The following is a 13,484-nucleotide window of genomic DNA, read 5'->3' as shown; positions in this document are numbered from 1 at the left end:
ACCCACCCCTCCCACACGCATTCCTACAATGGGAACCCCAGGAGTTCCCTCGTCCCCAGATCCCTCCCGCCTTCCAGACCTGGTGATGACCGAGCCACCAGCGACACCTGCTGGGCCATCAGGTTCTGACAGCCAAGGTCAGGGAGGCCCAAGCCACCACCACCTCAGCTGAGAGTCACTCCCAGCTTTGGAGAGCTTCAGCCTCATCTTTAGTCCCGGCTTCCTCTCTCCTCCCCGTGGAGTGTCTGTGATGCAAATATGTCTGAAACCAAGGCGAAATGCTCACGGCCTGGAGAGAAGGGCGGGGTAGGCGCCGACCGCCGATGCAGGTCCATCCACCAGCACAACCCCCAAATATCATGGGGCAGGCACCGTGAAGCGCAGGTCCCAGGTGTCTAGCCAGCGGTGCTCCATCTTGGCTGCATAATACCTTCTGGGGAGCTTTTCAAATGCCTGAGGGCCAGGCTGAAGCCTGAGTGATTTCAGTGTGCAGCTGAGGTTGACAACCATTGCTCTGCTTGATCTCTTGTCAATTCTTGACTTCCTTGGGGTCTACGTGTTCCTGCCCCCTTGGATACCGGGTCGCAATCGTATAGGGGATGTCCTTTATGTGGTGGTTGTCACAGACTTGTATACTTAGCATGACAGTTTTCCAGCAGATGACAGGAAGGAAGGCTTGTTTTCTGTGTGTGTTTTTTTTTAAATTCACATGAAGTCATTGTTTGGGCCAGCTGGAGAGCTCCAGGGTCTCTAGGCTCTCGTCTCTCTCCTAAATTATTAATCTGTCCATCCTGCAGCCTCCTCAGAGCTCTGTGGGTAGCGTCCTTCCCCTGACTGGAGCCAGATCTCTGACTTGCCCAAATCCTTGGCGCATTCTCCATTCTAAAACACATGAGATTTCTGGAGTTGAAGTTGGTGGCAGGTCTGGATTTCATCAGGGAAGTTGGGTAACTCGTGTCAGTTCTCCGGGCCTGAAGGTTCTCCAGAGAGACAGAAGCAATTGGAAGTGGATAGAAATATATATAAGAAAGAGAGCGAGAGAGAGATTTACTATAAGGAATTAGCTCACAGATCACGAAAGCATTAAGCAGACTGGAGACCCAGGAGCGCCAGGGTGGGGTTCCAGCCTGAGTCCGCCAGCTTGAGACTCAGGAAGAGCCGATGTTTCAGTCGCATCCAAAGGCAGTTTCAAGGTCATCAGGCCAAGGAATTATCTCTTACTCAAGGAAGGTTCAGCGTTTTGTTCTAGTCAGGCCTTCAACCGACGGGACGCAGCTCCCCCTCATTAGGGAAGGTAATACGTTTTACTGGTCTGCCGATTTTAACGTTCACGCTCATCCAAACACACCGCCGACACACCAGAATAATGTTTGGCTACCTACCTGAGCACCCTGTGGCCCAGTCAAGCTGAGGATATCAACCATCACTGGTATCCTTTAGGATAGCGCCTTCACCATTGGAAGATGGGACGTTCTCTCGAAAAGGCAGGTTTCCAGCCTAAGAGTGGTCATATCCCGGGGAAATCGGTGAGGGTTCTTGAAGAACCACACGCGGCCGCCTTACCTCGATGCGACTTCAGGTCCTTGAGGGTAGAGTTTGTCACCTTGTCTTGTGTGTCCCATGGCCCTCCTCCACCTCGCCGTATCCAAACCTCCAAATAACGCCTCTGCCTCCCCTTTTTCAGGTGAACTATGACCACTTTACTCCTGGTGTTTGTGACTCTGAGGGTCATCACCGCAGCCGTCCCAGTAGAAGCTTCAGGTGAGGACATTCCCACACGTGTCTCACGAATCCAGCCGGCGCTGAGGTCTGCATTCGGGGTCTTGGGTACTGAACCTAGTGCTGCTACTCCCAGCGATAGAATGTTCCTTTTCCTGGCTGTTTCCTGGCCCTGGCCCTTTTCTATCGAGTATAACTGCAATGGGAGTGCACCTGTGCATGTGGACACAAAGCATGCATGCAGGAGCCCTCTAAGATGGACAGCTGGGGTCGGGGGGGGGCCTGGCAGGTGCCCACCTTCCCAGGTACCTCTCCATGGATCTCACCCAGAACAGCTGCACATTGAGTTTAGGAAATAGATAAAGCAAAACAGGAAAACGTTGCCAAGGGAAGATCAGCAGGAGCGTCAGAGAAAATCGCCTGAGAAACGGTCAGAAAGAAGCCCCAGTAAATCCCACGGGTCTTTGTCTTTCTCGCCAAACCGTCCTTGGGAAGCCCGCCACCTGGCCTCTTGCGTGTGGCAGGGACCACCTAGGGTTCTCATCATCAAGCACTGAACCCAATGAACAAACTCCAAGGACCCCAGGATGGGCTCGCCCCAAAGTGGGATGCAGCTCATTCAGACTCAGGGAAGACAGGCCCCAACCCCACCCCGCCACCCAGAAACCCTCCTCCAGCCCCAGTGCTCCCTAAAGGGTGAGAAGATGTGTCCACTCACATCAATGCCCCCCCGTTAGACCACACTCTGGGAACCCAGGGCACCCAGAAGTCCCTGCCTGGTTGGACCCAAACCACTTCCAAGGCCACATAGGTCTCCCCTCTGAGTCCCTCCTCTATAGGGGGAACACAGCCCTGGTGTGAGCCACCCCGAGGCCCAAGGGAGAGGTTAAGGGGTGGCTGTTTGTATGGAGCGTGGACAGAGCTGGGATAAACACAGGGTAGAGCAGTGATGGGAACAGAAGGGGACCTGGTTCCCTCTCCTCCCACCTGGATTCCACATCGCAGTGGCAAACCCTAGGGAACCCAAGAATGCTACAGTTGAATATGGCTTTTCATTTTGAAAGGTATCGTTGTCAAATAGGAAGATAGAATATATTTTATTTAACAATCTGTTAGCTTGATTTATAACCTTTAAATATTTAGACATATGGTATCTGGGTCTCCATTTGTCCTCTTACTCCAGGACCCACAAATATCCAGCCGCTGGCTGTAACCTGGGGTGGTTTGCCCACACAGGCAAACCAGTTCACTGGTGGTTGGTGGAGAACTTTAAAAGCTGCGGAGCTGGGCGCTGCCATCACTTTCAGCTCTCCGCAGAGGACCACCACCGCTAAAGCCATGCCGTGTTGTGGGGCTAGGGCTGAGCATTCAAAGGGAGATTTTTGTGGGAATGGCCTGGTGGTGACTGCCCAGGCCATCAAAAGGTTAGGACTGGACCCCAAACATTCCTGGCTCCCCTCTTTCTTGCCCTGTTATGTACCTACCACCCACAAACATCTGAAACATTTTTATGTTCAACCTGTAGGCTCTCCTGGAGAAAAGGGTTCCATAAGGGTATGACTCACCATGAAAGATGCTATTTTTTCAAAAGCTGTTTCTTTCCCACTCCAGGAAGACCTTTTACTTCTAACAGGATTCGGTAAACACACTCTATCTTCTCTATGAATAGCCTCCGTGATTTTTTTACGGAGCCTCATCATATCCCACCCCCACCCCCAATCTGACTCTTTGCAGCCTTCAATGTCTGATCTTCTCGACGCTTCTCCAGCTAGATCCCTGATTCCCTAACAGCAGGAGAGAATGTCTTGTCCTTCTGCAAAGCCGGGATGGAGCCCAAGGCAGACCTCCTCATGTGGGACATATCTCTGAAGTTTTGTCTCTTAGCTTTTAAAGCGGTGTTGATTTCTTTCTTCCCCAAAATAATGTTTCCCCAAATCTTTGAGTCAAGCTGTCACTCCAGGAAGACGGGTCGTGTTTATCCTATGGCTTGGCATCCCTAAGGGTACCGCAGTTTGAGAAACAGAGAGGCCGTCTCAGTTCTGAAGCTCCCCCTGCCCTCCTCGGCAACCCTTTTCTGGCTCCACAGTTCTGGTCTTGAGGTGCAGACACCATGGGCCTTGAGGAGTACTGCTCCAGAGAGGGTGTTGCAAGGCTTCCTGGGAATTCCATATGGTGCAGCTTGTCCCCCTCCACAGATGCATACAGGCTGCTTGGAGGTTGTCATTTCCGGAAGGACTGACAGGGAGGCAGGGTGGTCGTCTCTCCGCACTAATAGATCCCTCTCTCACCACAGACCCTGACAACTCGCTGAGTGTCAGCATCCCCGAACCGTCCCCACTGCGGGTCCTCCTGGGGACCTCCCTCACCATCCCCTGCTATTTCATCGACCCCATGCACCCTGTGACCACCGCCCCTTCCACCGCCCCCCTCACCCCGAGAATCAAGTGGAGCCGCATTTCCAAGGAGAAGGAAGTGGTACTGCTGGTGGCCACGGAAGGACAAGTGAGGGTCAACCGTGCCTACCAGGACAAAGTGTCACTGCCCAACTACCCAGCCATCCCCAGCGATGCCACCCTGGAGATCCAGAACCTGCGCTCCAATGACTCTGGGATCTACCGCTGTGAGGTGATGCACGGCATCGAGGACAGTGAGGCCGCCCTGGAGGTCGTGGTGAAAGGTGAGAGCCGTCCCAGGGACGCTGGTTCACCTGTGGAAAGAACCAGAATGCGATCCTCTGCCTGTGGACCCAGGCAGGTGGGCGCTGAAATCCCAGCCCCCGCCCTCCCCACACAGGCACCAGTCTGCATTACTTAACTTCCTTCTGTTGTAACAGGAAGCTGGTAAGGTCATTCTCTCTGGACTGGGAGGGGATTAACTCCTTCCTGGCCACAGTCACATGGAAATGACAGTTTGTGTTTTGCCATGATCCTGTGATTCCATGGGCCTTCTCATCATCCCCATTGTACAGACGAGCACACTGAGGCTGAGTGACTTGCCTGAAGTTGCCCTGGAATGAGTCAGAGCAGCTCCTGACTCTCCATCCAGGTGTCTTTTCCCTCCCCCACCTCCGCACCCCAAGTCTCAGTTCCAGAAGCCAAAGAAAGGGAGGAAGAACCCCCCCACACCCTGGTCCCCTTACTCTCAATGGCCCAAGGAGAATGGTTGTGTCCTTGGTTGACTTCAGAACTTTGGTCAGCACCAGATTTTTCTTGTTGGAGGGCTCTGTCCAAGACGATCCACTCCTGGGGGTGCCTTAAACAGGGTTCCCTCCAGGATGCCCCTGGGCTGAAGGTGCACGCGGCTCTAAGTGTCTGCTTCCCCAAATCAAATGTATGGTCCTGGAGTGACAAGAAAAGTTAGAAAATTTTAGTTCAATTCAAAGACCTTTCTGATTCTCAGAATTACAGGTATTCAAAAAAGTTGCCTTGTGAGTAGTGAGGTCCCCGTTACTGGACATATTCCAGCAAAGGCAAAAGGACCACATGCAACTGTGGAAGGGGGGTCCACGCATGAGCTAGAGGCCCAAAGCAGATGACTCCAAGGTCCCTAGGACTCGTGCCAGCATGTTGCGAGGACCTCAGTCACAGGATGCCATGCCTGACCTGCTCTCGGCCCGCGCCTGTCTTGCAGGCATTGTGTTCCATTACAGAGCCATCTCCACACGCTACACCCTGGACTTCGACAGGGCGCAGCGAGCCTGCCTGCAAAACAGCGCCATCATCGCCACTCCGGAGCAGCTGCAGGCCGCCTACGAGGATGGCTTCCACCAGTGTGATGCCGGCTGGCTGGCCGACCAGACTGTCAGGTGAGCCCCCAGGCCACCAGCCGAGTGGGGTGGGTGATGGGCTGGAGCACTGACCGGCACTGAGCTGGTGCCAACATGATGCCAACTGTCGGTCAGGCACCCGAAGACCAGTCCCATCCTTGTGATTCTGACCTGCAGGGGAGTGAGTGAGTGCCTGCTCGCAGATTTGCTCACGTGAACATTCTCTCTGTGCAAATTACACACCATTGTTCTTCTCAAAATATTTACTATCTGGCTGTTTACAGAAAAGGTTGGCAGGCCCCTGACAGAACGTGTTTGGCGCCAATAAATATTCAGTAAAGTGGGCTGCCTTTAATTACCAATAGCTGTGAAAACACGTATCTCGATAAAGCTGGAGAAAAACAGGAAAATAAAGAGTCCACACATCCAGGACAGACGCCGGCAAACGCATCAGTTAGCCACCACTTCCTCCCGTGAGGGAGGAGGACACAGGCCCGCTCTGTCCCCTCGTGTCACACCCTCCCACTTTGGGTTCCTGGCAGGTACCCCATCCACACTCCCCGAGAAGGCTGCTATGGGGACATGGATGAGTTTCCTGGTGTGAGAACCTATGGCATCCGTGACACCAATGAGACTTACGACGTGTACTGCTTCGCGGAGGAGATGGAGGGTGAGGCCACCCTGCCCCTTTCCAGAGCCTTCTTTCCACCCCCTTTACCTTACTCACACTTGGGATCTGAGGGCCTCTTCGGACAGGGCACTAACTAGGGCTCCACAGACTTGACCCCCGCTCTGCCATGCCCAGAGGGTGTTGAGGGGGAAGCATGGGGAAGCAGGGGTCCCAGGCTCCTGCAAACTGTCCGATGCCCCCACTGGGCCCAAGAGCACTTGTTGCTGGAACTGCCCCTGCCAGCCAGGATCCCTGCTGCTCTGACCAGCCATCACTGTCCTAAGGTCCTCTGCACCATCAAAGCCAGCCCAGGCTTGTCACCTTCACAAATGCCGGGCCCATCAGAATCATAGTTCCCAACAAAGCTGGCTTCCCAGCCCCCCTCTCTCAGCTGTTGCCAGCCCCCAGCCCCCAGTCCAGGCCATTCCAGTGGGCTAGTTCTGGAGAGCTCCAGAGCCAGCAGGAAGGAACCTGGAATCTTTCTCTGGTTTGTAAAGGGCACTAATTTTGGTCACGGTCAGGGCTACCCGTTACCCAGGCATGTGGACGGCACCCCTCCCCCCATGTGCACCCATGCATTCCTTTTGGCATTCCAGACTCTGCCACCTCAGCCCCCGCCCCCAAGCTCACAGCTTCCCCAGGGCCAAAAAGAAGAGTGCCACCTTGGCTCATTCTGAGGCAGCGCCAGTCCCCAGCTTTCTCCCCACCATAGCTCCCTTTCCTCATTCTCACCCCAGGAGCCAAACTGGAGCTATTAAGTAACAAGTATTTGTGTTCCCATTCTTGGCTAACCGAAGACAAATATGACAGCCAATCAGAGCTGTCACTGAATGGAGAGAATCAGAACTATCCCAGAGCCCATGCCTTAACCCGACCCCTACCCCTACCCCCGGCAAAACCTTGTCAGGTTTTTGGAAATAGTAAAAAGAGTTCACAGGCCCCACTAATGCCCTAATGGACGCTTTGGGGCCTGGAGACCCCAATCTGGGAAGCAGCGCTTTAAGGGTCAAAGTCTGACGTCTGCTTTTCCCATCAGAATTTGAATGTTTTAAAAAGATTACTTGAGTGGGTGATGCTTACCTCATAGGAAAGGTGCCCTAGTGGTGGGAAGTCCCCTAGCGAAGTGAGGAGCCGACGTGCTCTGAGCGGGAGTATTTCATCCTGGGCCTCACATTTGCTCTCTGCTTTCCTTGCCATTCTGGCAGCTTCTTTCGTGATCCCCCCGTTTCAGGAAACCAATGCCACCCTGCTCAAAAGCCCATGGGAACTGAAGGGCAGGATCCGAGCTACGGGAAGGGCTTTGAGAAGTGGGAGGCCAAAACAAGTTAGAAGGCGCTCGAGACCTGGAGGCACCTCACGGGTCTCCCTGGGGACCCGGAGCAGAAGATGGGAGGGAGATGCTCACCCTGCCGTCTGTGTCCTTTGCAGGCGAGGTCTTTTATGCAACATCTCCAGAGAAGTTCACCTTCCAGGAGGCCGCCAACGAGTGCCGGCGGCTGGGTGCCCGGCTGGCCACCACGGGCCAGCTGTACCTGGCCTGGCAGGGCGGCATGGACATGTGCAGTGCCGGCTGGCTGGCCGACCGCAGCGTACGTTACCCCATCTCCAAGGCCAGGCCCAACTGTGGGGGCAACCTCCTCGGTGTGAGGACCGTTTACCTGCACGCCAACCAGACCGGCTACCCCGACCCCTCATCTCGCTACGACGCTATCTGCTACACAGGTGCGGCTGGGGCTGGAGGCCAGAAGGGGGGTCACCCCACCAAAATTGGGGCCCAGAGGAAGAGATCTTGGAAAAGGGGGCTGGTTTTTACCCCTTCAAGGGGTCACCGGATACCTGAACCCCATGTTTGAACACTCCCCATTTCTATTAGTTCCTGGAAGAGCTACGGTAGAGTTGCAGGCCTGTCTTATTTGCCCAGAACAGGCTTAAAACCGTGAGCTTGAGCGTCTGTGTTTGCTCAGGCTTGAACCCCAGCTCTGCCACCTGCTATGGTGCAACCATGGGAGAGTCAAGGCCCTGAGCCTCACTTTCCTCATCTGTCAAATGGGGAGATGGTGGCACCTCATGGAAGATGGCAGGGCCTGACATGAGACCATGCACTCACAGGAGGCCATTGTTATCTGCCCTTGAAATTGAATGTGCTTAAAAGGAGGACCAAAGTGTTATTTAAAAGAGTGGTGGGGGGAAAGTTTTGACAGAGACTTCATTTTGAACATTTAGAGGAAAGCTTTTTCAAATAAGCTTTTTATCTTACAGTTTACACAATCTAGGTTGTAATTCCAGTGAAGTGCTAGTTCTTGGAGGGGAAACGACAATGATATGCAGTTGCGTTGATTTTTATGACAAAATTGGTGACAGCACAGGGGCATAACTCATTCCATATTTAACTTCCACAGCCTGATCTTACCTGAAGAGAGTTATTTTTGCAAAACTAATTAGGATCTCCCCCAAAGCCTCTTTCAACCTTTCAATAGTCTAACCACTCTTTTCGAAGTCATCACGTCCTCATGGATTTTCTCTTTATCAATGATTAACGGTCTCATTTCTGCCAGACCCTCACTTTTTCGTGCCTGAGGTGGGTAGTTATCTCATGTTTCATCCATTTCATGAGCTCCTGCATCTTCGGCGAGATTTTTCAATTTCCCTTTGTACCTGATTGACATTGTGCTATTGGCTGGTTACAACATCAGATGGTCAACAGGGTGGTCAGAGGACAGGTAAGGAGGTGGCTGGCATTGGTCAGGAAGGGATGTTGGAGCAGGACTGGTTTTATAAGCAGTAGGCTGATTGGTCCATATCTCGTGCTTCGATGACTTTGCATTCTTTTGTAATCTGGAAACTGTGGGGTCCCCTCTCATGAACCATCAAATAGACGAGGACCCCACAATGAGCCCAGCAAGGTGCCAGGCACACAGTGGGTGCTTTTTTCCCTTCCCCAGCAGGGAAGAACGTGGAGCCAGTGCTCACCTCCCTCAAACCAGCCCCAGGCTGAGTGGCTAAAGCTTTTCTTTGTCCCTGTCCCAGGTGAAGACTTTGTGGACATCCCAGAAAACTTCTTTGGGGGGGGCACGGAGGACATCACCATCCAGACAGTCACCTGGCCTGACGTGGAGCTGCCCTTGCCCCGAAACATCACGGAGGGGGAAGCCCGAGGCACCGTGATTCTCACTGTGAAACCCATCTTCCATGGCTCCCCCACTGCCCTGGAGCCCGAGGAGCCCTTCACACTGGCCCCTGACGTGGAGGCCACCACCATCCCTGAGGCTGAGAACGGGACTGAAGAGGCCACGAGGCCCTGGGCCTTTCCCGAGGAGTCCACACCTGGCCTGGGCCCCGCCACTGCCTTCACCAGTGAGGACCTCGTCGTGCAGGTGACCATAGCCCCAGGTGCTGCCGAGATCCCTGGGCAGCCACGATTGCCGGGGGGTAAGTACCTGCTCCTTGGGGGGCTGCATGGAGCAAGGGGCAGGTGTAGAGAACTTGGATAGGGGGTCTGTACCCTCCACTTAACCTGGGACCTGGGGCCTGGGACAAGCCTCTCTCCTTTCACACGCGGTCCTCCATGTTTGTAAAACAAAGGAGGTTGGTCAGACCAGTGATGTCCATGCCCTTTTGCCATAAAGCATTTCCTGCAAATCAAGTGGCAGGTGGCAACCAGCGTATCTCTATCAGGCAGGTAAAGGTGCCATAAGGGTCTAGGTGAAGCAAAGTGGAGAACTGGGCTCTTCTGTCCAGAGCCCTCCTCACCCATCAGGTACCTCCACAGAATAGAACCATTTGAAAACTGCCACACTGGGTGACTCCCGGGGCCTGTCACAGCACTGACCCTTCAAGACAGTGGTCCGAAAACTACAGCTCGTGGGCCAAATCCAGTTGCCATCTGTTTCTATCCGTAAACTAAGAATGCTATTACACTTTTAAATAGTTGGGGGTAGGGAAGAGTCATAAGAAGACAAATAGTTTGTGATATATAATGAAAATGTTATAAAGTTCAAATTCCAATGTCCACATTAGCTGGGAATAGGATCGGAAGTAGGAAAGGAAGGAGGGGATGAAGGAAGGTCACGCCTCAAGGAGCCAGGGCTCCCTCCATGCCCGGAAAGCCTTGGGAACCGGGAACCAGGGGCACCAGCATTGTGGCACTGAGCCTGCCTTGTCTCTCCTTCTTTCCCTCTCCTCCTCACCCAGGGGTTGTGTTCCACTACCGGCCGGGCTCTGCCCGCTATGCGCTTACCTACGAGGAGGCACAGCAGGCCTGCCTGCGCACGGGGGCGGCCATCGCCACGCCTGAGCAGCTCCAGGCCGCCTATGAAGCCGGCTACGAGCAGTGTGATGCCGGCTGGTTGCAGGATCAGACCGTCAGGTGAAAGGGCAGCCAGCCTCCCCTCCCAGCCCAAACCCAACTTGGAGAGGTCAAGATAGGGAGCCACATCCTGGCCCGGCACCCAGGTTTAATGAACCCTGAGGGTTAACGAATGAACCAGTGACTCCATGACTCCCTTCCTTTCTCCCCCAGAACTGAAGCATATTCTGAGAGAATAAGGAAAGGCCCTGGGTGATGTTAAGTCATTTCCCCCCAAGACACAAGAGAGTCCTCCAGTCCCTTCCAGCTTGACCCAGTGCCGTTCCATGCAATGGGCTCTCTTCTGAAACTAGGAATACCCCAAGAGCCCCCAGACCCTTCGCCCAGTATGAGGGGCTCCTTCGTGGTTCGAATGTCACCGGACAACCAACGACCCTCCCCTGGGGTAGCCTACCATCCGCACCCTGGGGCCCCGTATCCCCCAACGCCCGAGCAGGCCGTCATCCACCGCTCCCACCCTCCTTTGCAGATACCCCATTGTGAGCCCACGGACCCCCTGTGTGGGCGATAAGGACAGCAGCCCTGGGGTCAGGACCTATGGCGTGCGCCCACCGTCAGAAACCTATGACGTCTACTGCTACGTGGACAAGCTCGAGGGTACAGGCCCTGTTCTCACATTCCGGGCCCCAGATGGGCAGGGGGCTGACAAGGAGACACAAAGAGGAGGGGCAATCCACCACCCACTCCCGCTCCGACCCCAGAGCCTGTTTACAAAGAAGGCCCGCGGCCCCTCTCTCAGGTCAAGCCCTTCTCCGCCTCCCAAGTGGTTTATGTGGATTCCTCCAGCAGGAGCTCATTAGCTCCTTAAAAATGCATTGAGTTCTGTGGATAAATAAATCCTTTTACATATACCTGGGGTGCCAAACAAATGCCTGCAAGTGGACCCTTTGGTCAGCGTTGCTCAAGCAGTAGTTCACCGTCATCAGAAGTGTCTGGACGCTGATGGGAACCACTCTGAGCACCACTTGTCATTGCAGAAGTCACACATGACTTGTAGTCATCTCTTGTTATTGGTATATATTGAGTATTACAATTTTAACACAGTTTTCTGTTCTTAAAATGTGTATACATTTTTTTGGCACCCTCTGTATATATACCATCTGCCTTGTGGAAAGTCCCAATACCCATGAACAAATCAAAGGCTCTGACAAATCCAGCAGTAAACACCAAAAAGAAACCTCTTTAATTCTGCTCAACTAAGCATTATCCAAGCTTATTTAACCACGGGTCCTTTATTTTTGTTTTATCTCATTTCTTTTAATTTTTCAATTAAAGTCACAAAATTACTATTCCACTGAACCCAATTTTGGAAATGCTGGTATTATAGAAAGATTTCAGCATTGCCATTCACTTGTTTCAGGACCTGGATAAATTATTTAACCACTCTAGGCCTCAGTTTCCTCATCTGTAAAATGGGGCTGGTTATGCTCATATCAGAGGCTTTTTTGAGTATTAAATGAGATATGTATGGAACATGCCTGGCACAAGTAGGTGTTCAGTACTTCCTTCCACCAAATCAGACAGGCCCCCTGGGGATAGTCTAGGTGGTTACAATGGTTACAGGACCCGACCCCTGCCCTCAATGAGTTCACAGAGTGGGGATGGGTTGGGGTGGGGGTGGGGTGGGTGCCACATGTCCAGTGTCCACAGTGCTTGCTGCTAAGTACTATGATGTAGGGGAGAACAGGGGGATGTGAGGGTGCCCAGGGGGGTCCTGTCTTAACCAGGGGAGCAGGGGTGCCTGAGTGTGATGGGAGAATCTAGAAAGGAGGGACAGAGGGAACGTAGAGTAACCAATCTGTCTCAGTTTGGCTGCAAGTTTGGGACCGAAAGTCCCAACTCCTGGGACCTCCCCGTTGGTCACCCTATTTCCCAGTGTACCAGGGGATCTAAGGGGGGAGTTGTCCAAGAAGGGCGTGCTTGGGCGGGGCGAGGTCTTTAACCTACCTGTGCCATGGCAGGTGTCCCACTCCATGAATAGGGCTGGGGTTAGGGGAGGAGGGTGACAGAGGGAGCCCTGCCTCTGGGTGAGGAGGGGCCACCCTGCCATGAGCTGAAGGATCACACCTGCCACCTGCCTCTGTCCCCAGGGGAGGTGTTCTTCACCACACGCCCGGAGCAGTTCACCTTCCAGGAAGCCCTGGAGTTCTGTGAATCCCACAATGCCACGCTGGCCACCACGGGCCAGCTCTACGCCGCCTGGAGCCGTGGCCTGGACAAGTGCTATGCTGGCTGGCTGGCTGACGGCAGCCTCCGCTACCCCATAGTCACCGCTCGGCCTGCCTGTGGCGGGGACAAGCCAGGCGTGAGAACCGTCTACCTCTACCCCAACCAGACAGGCCTCCCGGACCCGCTGTCGCGGCACCACGCTTTCTGCTTCCGAGGTAAGTGTCCTCACCTCTCCTCCCGCCCTCACTTCTGCACAGGGGGTGACCCCCCCGGGGCTGGCTCCTCTTGGCCTCTGCCCACTTGCCCCATCCGTCAGAGCAAGGTACAGGGACACCTCTGGCACAAGGCTTTGAGCCCAAGGCAAATGCATCCTTCTAAAGTTTCCCAGAGACAAGTAGAGAGAAGTGAATAAGAACTTGGGCTCTAAAATCAGGCAGACCTGAATTTTAAGTATGACTCTCCTGCTTAGTAGCTGTGTGACCCTGGGCAAGTCACTTAACCTCTCAGTTCCTCTGCTTCATCTATAAAATAGTGATACTGTAGTTTCCTACTTCAAAGAGTTGCTGTCAGAATTAACTGGGAGAGTGCATAGAAAACATTTGAATTAGTGCCTGGGGTATAGTAAATGCTCAATAAATGTTAGCTTTATTACCATAAATAAATAACACATATATGTGTACTGTTTTAATTTGTACACCCTTATCAAATTCTCTCCTGCTTGTAAATATTTTTGTAATGAGTTTAGTCAAATGATTCTATTATTCTTCACTAAACACTAGCAATGCATACTTTTT

General features: G+C 53.3%; 1 protein-coding gene across 6 annotated transcripts in view; it reads left to right on the top strand.

Moving 5' to 3' along the window:
• Positions 1-13,484, top strand: part of ACAN (aggrecan) — a 47,117-nt gene that overhangs the window by 16,598 nt on the left and 17,035 nt on the right. For all 6 annotated transcript variants that reach the window (XM_033100105.1, XM_033100104.1, XM_033100103.1 and 3 more), the window contains exons 2-10: positions 1,685-1,761; positions 4,013-4,396; positions 5,350-5,524; positions 6,028-6,155; positions 7,584-7,877; positions 9,183-9,584; positions 10,347-10,521; positions 10,991-11,118; positions 12,612-12,905. In XM_033100105.1, the coding sequence (XP_032955996.1) occupies positions 1,692-1,761; positions 4,013-4,396; positions 5,350-5,524; positions 6,028-6,155; positions 7,584-7,877; positions 9,183-9,584; positions 10,347-10,521; positions 10,991-11,118; positions 12,612-12,905 (2,050 nt within the window). In that variant the 5' untranslated portion in view covers positions 1,685-1,691. The remainder of the gene's footprint in view (positions 1-1,684; positions 1,762-4,012; positions 4,397-5,349; positions 5,525-6,027; positions 6,156-7,583; positions 7,878-9,182; positions 9,585-10,346; positions 10,522-10,990; positions 11,119-12,611; positions 12,906-13,484) is intronic.

Source organism: Rhinolophus ferrumequinum, chromosome 28 (genome assembly GCF_004115265.2).
Source record: "Rhinolophus ferrumequinum isolate MPI-CBG mRhiFer1 chromosome 28, mRhiFer1_v1.p, whole genome shotgun sequence".
Classification (NCBI taxonomy): Eukaryota; Metazoa; Chordata; class Mammalia; order Chiroptera; family Rhinolophidae; genus Rhinolophus; species Rhinolophus ferrumequinum.
The sequence above is the reverse complement of the archived record's forward strand: the minus strand, read 5'-3'. Positions and strand labels throughout refer to the sequence as shown.